Source organism: Microcaecilia unicolor, chromosome 3, assembly GCF_901765095.1.
Source record: "Microcaecilia unicolor chromosome 3, aMicUni1.1, whole genome shotgun sequence".
NCBI classification, from domain to species: Eukaryota; Metazoa; Chordata; class Amphibia; order Gymnophiona; family Siphonopidae; genus Microcaecilia; species Microcaecilia unicolor.
In genome coordinates this window covers 355,005,822-355,015,451 of record NC_044033.1, presented here as the reverse complement: position 1 = coordinate 355,015,451, position 9,630 = coordinate 355,005,822, and the positions used below count along the sequence as shown (strand labels likewise).

The 9,630-nt window shown below is 43.1% G+C and overlaps 1 protein-coding gene across 1 annotated transcript in view; it reads left to right on the top strand.

The window, feature by feature from the left end:
* Window positions 1–928: 928 nt before the first annotated feature.
* The window catches only part of IL22RA2 (interleukin 22 receptor subunit alpha 2), a 47,956-nt gene continuing 39,254 nt past the window's right edge, over window positions 929–9,630 (top strand). The window contains exon 1 of the mRNA XM_030195108.1: window positions 929–1,067. Within this exon, the coding sequence (XP_030050968.1) occupies window positions 929–1,067 (139 nt within the window). The remainder of the gene's footprint in view (window positions 1,068–9,630) is intronic.

The window sequence follows — 9,630 nt, the reverse complement described above, 5'->3', positions numbered from 1 at the left end:
CTAAAATATCCAAGGCAGTTTACAATAAAAACACACTAGGCATTCAATATGCATTATTAGACTCAATCGCCAAATAACATAACAAATCTAACAACCCTTAACATAAGGACCTGGTCTTACCACACCCAATAGTTTCTTTTTTTTATGAAGAAAGAAAAAGGGATTGTTATTCTGTTTCAACTTTCAGGTGTGCAAAATGTATCACTGTTTTATTTTTTTTTTAATATCAGGTGACATATTCCTTTTTATTTCGTGCAATAGGGCAGTGCTTTTCAACCAGTCCTTGGGGCATAACCAGACCAGGGGTGTAGCTACGTGGGGCCACGGGGGCCTGGGCCCCTGTAGATTTGGTCCTGGACCCCCTTGCCGATGACCCTCTCGACCCCCCCCTCCCGTCACCAACCCTCCCCCGCCGCCGCCATCGTCGCCTACGTTTGCTGGCGAGGCACCCCAACCCCAGCCAGCCGAGGTCCTCTTGCTTCCCGCGCAAGGCTTCATTCTGTTTCTGACGTCCTGCACAAAATTAGGGTCAATGCAGACTGCTGTGACTTTTTCTTCTAAATGTCACATTTCCTGTTAAGAGTATCAGCTAATCACTACTCAGACACTGACAGGAAGGATTACCTTCTGCAAGGAGCTGCTGATTACTGCTACTTTTTATTTATTTATTTATTTATTTATTTATTTATTTATTTATTTATTTTTAGCATGGCTGTAATTTGCATGCTCATTGCTTACAGCATCCCACAGGGATTTTGTTGTTGTTGTTAATTTGCGATAAAATTGGTGCACTGAACTGGCTATACTGTGTGTCTTTCTGCATTGGACCCTCAGATAGAAATGTAATCAATGTGCCAAGAGGGCAATTTTATAAGTGGGTGTCTCCTTTTAAGTGTCCCAATGCCGCATGGTAAGAACCTACTCTATAATGGCATCTGGGCGCCCAGATTCCATTGCGGAATTCTGGCATAACCCAGTAATTGGTGCCCCTCACATGTACATGCCCACACATACAGAAGCCATAGAGCTGACGCAACTGCAGTCACGGAAACATGACATGGAGGCATGTAACTTATCATCTTCTATAGGAATATAAGAGTGTCTCTAGCATTAGCACATGCTAAAAATGCTAGCGTGCCTTAGTAAACAGGGCCCTAAATGTTTAAGAAGCCAATCACTACCAATAATTGACCACTAGCAAGCAATTATTGGCACTAATTAGAATTTATTATCTTCACACATCCACAACTAAGCAAAGCCTGCTTGTCTTGCTTGCCCTGCCTGTTTACGCATTCCAAAAATACTAGGACTAGGGGGCACCTGATGAAGCTACAAAGTAGTAAATTTAAAACAAATCAGAGAAAAATTTTCTTCACTCAACATGTAATTAAACTCTGGAATTTGTTGCCAGGGAATGTGGTAAAGGCGGTTAGCTTAGTGGGGTTTAAAAAAGGTTTGGATGGCTTCCTAAAGGAAAAATCCATAGACCATTATTAAAATGGACTTGGGGAAAATCCACCGCTTATTTCTGGGATAAGAAGCCTAAAATGTTTTGTACTTTTTTGGGATCTTGCCAGGTATTGGTGACCTACATTGGCCACTGTTGGAAACAGGATGCTGGACTTGATGGACCTTTGGTCAGTCCCAGTATGGCAATACTTATGTACTTATGTAGTTTCAGAAGTGAATACTTGTTCCAGGAGGCAGTAACAGAACATAGACATGAAGGAAGTAAAACAGAACCATTTATATGCCAATTACCCCGAATGTTCTTTCCAATTTACACAGCTGTGATGGGGCTCAGCCAATTCAGTATTTGCATCATTCACACACACTAAAAATGATAGCATCCATCACCTATTCCCCCCTGTAATGTGTTTATTTTGCAATGCTTATGTGCATTTCCCGAGCACTTTGTAAGTCATCCAAAAGCAAATCTTTGAGCAATCACATTCTCCCTTTTATCATCTGTCTTTCATTACCCCCTTATTCTTTTCTGTAATTCTAAACCATGGTGTTTTTTGCCTAGAAAAATAATATATTCATAATTCAGTTTGTCTGAATTAGTTAATCAAATTATAATTTAACATTTCAACATTTACACTATGCCAGGTTATCTGATTTTCTTTTCGAACAATACTGCATAGTTTGGGCATGGGTATAGTTTGGTAAGTAAGGGGACAATACTCCCTCCCAAGTGTTGTAGGTGGCTCACAAGCAAGGGCTGTTACCCTGCCGGTTGCTGACTCCCATGGTAAATTTACCGTACCTTGTTAACTCCCCCATCCCCCCCCCCCCACCCCCCCCCCCCCCCCCCCCCCCCCACCGCCCAGCCAGCAAGCAAATTTTAGCTGGGGATAACCCAGCTGCACTAAATTTAGCCAGTTAAAATCTGAGTGGCTATATTTACACAAATATTCATTAAACAAATCTTGCAAATTAAGCTTAACTGAATATTCATCCAGAGAAAATCTGCTACAATGTATTTCATTTAATTTGTTAATTTCTGTATTTAATCTGTCCTCCCCACAGGTTCAGTGTGAGTTACATAAGAACAGCAATAAAACAACAAAACAGCAAACAAAAACAATCACAGAATAATAACAGAACGAGCACAAACATCAAAATAGCTCTATTAGGGAGCAAAGAATATATGGCACATCTATTGGTGGGAGGCGGGGCTAGTGCTGGGCATACTTCTACGGTCTGTGCCCTGAAAATGGCACAGATCAAGGTCAGGTACACACATAAAGTAGCACATATGAATTTATCTTGTTGGGCAGGCTGGATGGACCGTACAGGTCTTTCTCTGCCGTCATCTACTATGTTACCAGTTTGTTACTATTTACTCAGATTCAATAGATTTCTTCGATCTACTGGGGACAGAAATGTTTTCAAGAGCAGACTATATTTACGCAAATCATCCATTTATTACAAAGATGATGGCAGTTAATTCTACAAAGCAGGGTTTCTCATCACAGTCCTCGAGGCACACCTAGTTCCATCGGGTCTTCAGGATATCCACAATGAATATGGAGGGGATAGATTTACATACTAAGGAGGCAGTGCATGCAAATCTCTCTCATGCATATTCATTGTGGATATCCTGAAAACCTGATGGAACTAGGTATGTGGCAAAGACTGGGTTGGGAAGCAGTGCTATAGAGCCAGGATACAACAAGAAAAGGCCCCCCATTCTAGCTTATACTGACTTCAGAACTAACTTCAAAGGGAGAACAAAAAGTCACATTCCCTCAAATTTATAAAATGACTTAAAGGCCAAAACTAAGGTCTTAAATTGAACCTTTGTATATTGCTGGTGGCAAATGAAGAAAATGAATAGGTAGGAGTGAAGGAGTAGGAGGAGTGGCCTAGTGGTTACTAGTGGTTAGGGTGGTGGACTTTGGTCCTGAGGAACTGAGTTTGATTCCCACTTCAGGCACAGGCAGCTCCTTGTGACTCTGGGCAAGTCACTTAACTCTCCATTGCCACATTGAGCCTGCCATGAGTGGGAAAGCGCGGGGTACAAATGTAACAAAAAAAATAGTTAGTGCAGTGGCTTTGAGCCTGACAACCTAGGTTCAATTCCCACTGTGGCGCCTTGTGAATTTGTGCAAGTCACTTAACCCTTTATTGCTCCAGGTACAAAAAACTTAGATTGTGAGCCCTCTGGGCACAGGGAAAGTACCTGCATATGACCCATACATCTAGTAGCACTATAGAAATGATTAGTAGTAGTAATGTCTAGCTAACATTAAAAATTTTGCAGCTCTCTTTTATTTAGATTTTGCTCACACCTTTTTCAGTAGTAGCTCAAGGTGAGTTACATTCAGGTACTGTGGATATTTCTCTATCCCAGGAGGGCTCACAATCTAAGTTTGTACCTGAGGCAATGGAGGGTTAAGTGACTTGCCCAAGATCACAAGAAGCAGTAGTGGGATTTGAATTGGCCACCTCTGGATTGCAAGACTAGTGCTCTAACCACTAGGCCGCTCTTCTACTCCGCTAGGCTACTCCTCCATTCCGCAGACTTGCTGCGATTGCTCCATATGCCTAGATGTTAACTCCAAGCACTGCGCATTACAGTTCATCTCCTTGACATATGGACAAATTTCACAGTTGGCAAAGTTTTAAAAACCTTCAATGTTATCCTCTCAGTGGCTTACTGAATAGAGATCTCATAGAGTAGTAAGGAGCACTTTTACTAAAGGGTGCTAAGCCCTTAATGCATGGTTAACGTGAAAGAACAGGCTACAGTACAAAAGTTACAGCATTGTGCGGTATTTTCACTGTTATTGTATGCTAAACTGTACACTAACTGGCTGATTTTTAAAACCTTTTAACTGGTCAGAAAAGGCTCCTGGCTTGTTAAATGGCACATAACTAGCTATATTCAACGCATTGCTGGCTAAGCTAAGCAGCCAAATTAGGCCGCCAAAATAGCTGGAATATCTTTGGCCAGTTTAAATTTAACTGGCCAGTGCTGAATATCGGCTTGGCTGGTTGAATTTAAACCACCCAAAATGCACCTGGATATTCAATGCCAGTCACCGGAAACAGTCTGGCATTTATTTATTACATTTGTATCCCACATTTTCCCACCTATTTATAGTACCGTGAATGCCTAGACTGGTAGAAACAAATACAAGGTGATATAATGGTTGAATAATGGTGCATGTGCTTTAGGTACAATGGGATCGAGGGGAGGAAGGTTATATATTGTCCATTACGAGCTTTGGTTTTACTGTGTTGCAGGATGTAGGTAGTGAATATCCAGGCTCAATGCTGACCATGGGAAGCAGCCCAGTTATTATTATTTATTTAGATTTTGCTCACACCTTTTTCAGTAGTAGCTCAAGGTGAGTTACATTCAGGTACGCTGGATATTTCTCTGTCCCAGGAGAGCTCACAATCTAAGTTTGTACCCGAGATACCAACTAGCAATAAAATAGTTTCTGGCACTATGGGCTGCTCTCCTTAACTGTTGATCAGATTTAGTGAAAAAGCAGAACCTTGTGCTACTTCTTCAATTTTGAATATACAAAGTCTATTTTGTTTACAGAAGCTAGAAGGTTCTCTCACTGTTTCTGATGAGAATCATCATCTATTTTCACTGCATTGTACATTGTATTCTGCTCTTCTGCTTTGCATGATATCCTTGGGGCTGATTTTATCTGCTCATAGGCTAAGTCACTTCAGCCTGAAAAGATGGGAAGGGGGAGGAGGGAGCTGGATTTAGAGTTCTCCTTTCTCAGAAGTTCAAGATGAGGTACATTCAGGTACAGTACGTATTTTTCCTTTCTCCAGAGGGCTTACTATCTAAGGGCCCTGTTTACTAAGCTGTGCTGTAGGTGTGCTAGCATTTTTAGTGCGTGCTAAAAATTAGCACGCGCTAATGCTAGAGATACCCATATATTCCTATGGGTGTCTCTAGCATTAGCACACACTAATTTTTAGTGTGCGCTAAAACACTAACGCACCTTAGTAAACTGGGCCCTAAGTTTGCACCTGAGGTAATGGAAAGTTAAGGGGTCCTTTTACCGCAGGGGCGTAGCTACGGGGGGGGGGGGCACGGGGGCCTGGGCCCGGGCCCCTGCAAATTTCATCCGGTCCCCTGGTTTGGCTGAGCATCAGCGTGCACAGGAGGAGCAAGAAGAAAGAAGAGCAGGGGGCAGGCAGTGAACGCGGCTGCACTGGAGACCGGCGCTGAAGAAGGATTTGGCTGGCAGGGGTTAGGGACCCCCGCCAGCAAAGGAATATGTTTGTGAGGGGAAGCAGCAAGGAGGCGAGAAGAGGAGAGGCGAGATGAGGTGGTGGGGGGGGAGGCGAGGCGTGGCGGTGGGGGGACGGCTGGGCGGCACTCAAAATGTGCCAGCAACCTCGGGCTCTGGCCCCCTCCCATTGTGAGGTCTGGCTACGCCCCTGTTTTACCATATGTGCAGCATGCGCCAAGTCGATCCTACCGCTGGGATACCACAGGCGCCAGGCAATAATTCCAAACTTGGCACGTGCACTTTCCTGGGGTAGTGCTGGCTTATACGGTCTGAGCCCCGTACATGGAGATCCGGTTTAGGATGGACTGGAGAGAGCTTCGACGGCAATTTCAGTGGTTTTTCAATGTGTGGACAGTGCCGGGCAGACTTTTACTGTCTTTGTTCCGCAAACGACAAGTCGGATTTGGATAGGCTAGAGTGGGCTTTGACGGCAACTCCAGTAGTTGAAACATAAGGATAGAACCGGGTGGACTTCTATGGTCTATGTCTCAGAAACACCAAAGAAAAACCATGATCAAGTATATAATATCATGTTCATTGTTGATTTAAATCTTGAAATGATAATGAACGTAACTGTTGGGCAGACTGGACGGACCATTCAAGTCTTTATCTTACTATGCTACTATTTTCTACTGCAGGGGGTGTTCCCGGCAGTAATCGACAGGACAGCCACATTGCCGCACGCTGCCTGATTACCACACGAGTAACACGTGAATCCTTACCACCAAGTAGGTGGCGGTAAGGACCCAGGCAGTAGATATCCACACGCTACTGTTAATGTTAGCACATGGCTATTAACTGCCCTATTTAAAAAAAAGGCCTTTTTACCCACCGTGGTAAAAATGACTTAGCATGTACCAATTTCACATGCCCACACTAGCACAGGCCCCTTTTTTTACTGCAGCTTAGTCAAAGGGCCCCTTAATGACAAATCAAGTGGGATTTGAATATGGCTTTTCTGGTTCTCTGCCCCCTGCTCTGTTAGGCTACTCCTCCACATAGCTGTTGCATACAGATGAGAGAGGACTAGACAACCAGAGAGAATATGGAAGTGAATAGCTATTTGGGATGAAACTACAGTGTAGTAAATTTAAAACAAATCGGAGAAAATTTTTCTTCACCCAACGCAAATTAAACTCTGGAATTCGTTGCCGGGAGAACGTGGTGAAGGCGGTTAGCTTGGCAGAATTTAAAAAGGGGTTAGACGGTTTACTAAAGGACAAGTCCATAAACCACTACTAAATGGACTTGGGGAAAATCCACAATTCCAGGAATAACATTTATAGAATGTTTGTACGTTTGGGAAGCTTGCCAGGTGCCCTTGGCCTGGATTGGCCGCTGTCATGGACAGGATGCTGGGCTCGATGGACCCTTGGTCTTTTCCCAGTGTGGCATTACTTATGTCCTTATGGGGGTGCTACAGAATTTGAGGATAGTGTGTTCAGAAGTAGATTATGATTGACAGTGCCGGGGGGGGGGGGGGTCTCTCTCTCTCTCTCTCTCTCTTTTTCTCCTGCTCCTGACAGGACCCGAGTGATTGCATCCAGACAGGAGCAGGAGAGAAAAGCTCAGGTGCTGCAACTGGGCCCCCCTTAGAGGCTGGGGAGGACCTGGAGGAGCAGACACTGCAGGTCTTCCTCCAGCGCTGCTCTTCTGCCCAGCTGAGCGGCTGCTTTTTCTTTCAGGTGTGTATGCTCAGTTTTGAAACGCAGCATGCCCTGAGAGAAAAAGCAGCCGCAGGGGCAGGCAATCAGCAGAAGAGCAGCGCTGGAGGAAGACGTCTTCTGCTGGCAGGAACTCAGGATCCCTGACAGCCAGCAAGTTATTTCAATTGTGGCAGCGGTGATCCAAGGGGGCAACGGTGACAATTTGGGGGGGGGAGTGGTGGCCCTGCCCCAGGCCCAGTTCAGTCTCTTGGCAGCCCTGGTACCTAATGTCTAACAAGTTCACTAGAGACATAAATCAAATGACTGTATTTCATTCCTGTAAAACTATTTGAAAGTTGTAATGCAGAGGGAGGTTCAAGAGGATAGATAATATAAATTAAAGATATGAACTTCAACTCACAGATTGCAGTTATGGCTTCATGCTGCAGTTTCTGATAAGAACATAAGCACTGCCATACTGGTACAGACTGAAGATTCATCAAATCCAATATCCTGTTTCCAACATTGGCCAATCCAGGTCACAAGTATCTGGCAAGATCCCAGAACAGTAAAACAGATTTTATGCTGCTTATCTTGGAGATAAGCAGTTGATTTTCCCAAGTCCATCTTAAACCCTGCTAAGCTAACTGCTTTTACCACATTCTCTGGCAATGAATTCCAGAGTTTAAATACTCATTAAGTGAAGAAATATTTTCTCTAGTTTGTTTTACATTTACTACTTATTAGCTTTATTGCTTGCCCCCTAGTCCTAGTGTAACCCTATGGGTTAAATGTTAAAAGATTACCTGGCTCATTCTGGATCTGGTGTGGAGACAGTGAGCAGTGCAGTGAAACTGAGTGGTCTGTGTGCATGCGCTGAGTGTTCTGCATGCTGATGGAACTCTCAGGAGAGTGACAAACAGCTCAGGCTGGCAGTTGGGAAGGAGCTGTATTGGTGAGAACATGTTACTAGGAAAAGACTGGAAGAAAGTTGATGCTGGAGATCATCACCTGAAAGAAAAGGCGCCCACCATTCAAGAGAGCCAGAGAGAGAAAACAAAGAGAGCAGCTAAGTGACTGAAACTATTTAAAAAAGTGCACATAAGAGAAAATAGTAAAGGAAACCTGAACAATAAGTGAGAGATAACTAAAAGAAGAAAAAAAAGAGTAGAGGAAAACTTACATGTTGAGATCCTTGAAGGTCTCTGGAAATCTGAAAGACAGGAGAAAAGAAAGTTTAAAGAATCTAGTGTTTTGTAAAATTGAATGTGCTTAAATGATTTATGTACCTAATATTTATACTTATCTGAAAGTGCTCCCAATGTTTCTAAACTGATTTGTGTTGCAAACCTGTAATTGAAATACATATGTTAAATTTGCAAGTTGGTAAAATTTCATTAACATTTAAATATAATTCAAATAATAAAAAAAATATTTTCTTTTTATTGTTAAACTCCCTGGTTGGTGTTGTCATTTTGGGGAAACACTGTGACATATTTGGTACCATCATTGTAATACCTTGCTCTGCCACCAGGGGGTTTACACTAGTATTTCTGGAAAGAGTAAACAAGTGATTCACGTCTACCCATTCCACTCCACTCAGTATTTTATAGACCTCTATCATATCTCCCCTCAGCTATCTCTTCTCCAAGCTGAAGAGCCCTAGCCACTTTTTTCATAGGGAAATAACGCTATCCCTTGTACTTGGAGGAGTGGCCTAGTGGTTAGAGCACCAGTCTTGCAATCCAGAGGTGGTTGGTTCAAATCTGGGTTCAACTCTCACTGCTGCTGCTCCTTGTGATCTTGGGCAAGTGAACTCACCTTGAGTTACACCTGAAAAAGGTGTGAGCAAAATCTAAATAAATAATTCCACCATATCTTTTTTTAAGATATGGTGACCAGAATTGCATACAGTATTTGAGGTGTGGTTGCACCATGGAGCAATACAAAGGCATTATAACATTCTCATTTTTGTTTTCCATTCCTTTCCTAATAATTCCTAACATTCTATTTGCTTTCTTAGACACCACTGCACACTTAGCAGAGTGTTTCAACCTATCATCAGTGATGACACCTATATCCTTTTCCTAATGTGGAACCTTGCATCAAGTAGCTATAATTTGAGTTCCTGTTTCCCACGTGCATCACTTTGCACTCGCTCGTCATCTGCCATTTGGATTCCCAGTCTCCCAGTATCGTAAGGTCCTCTT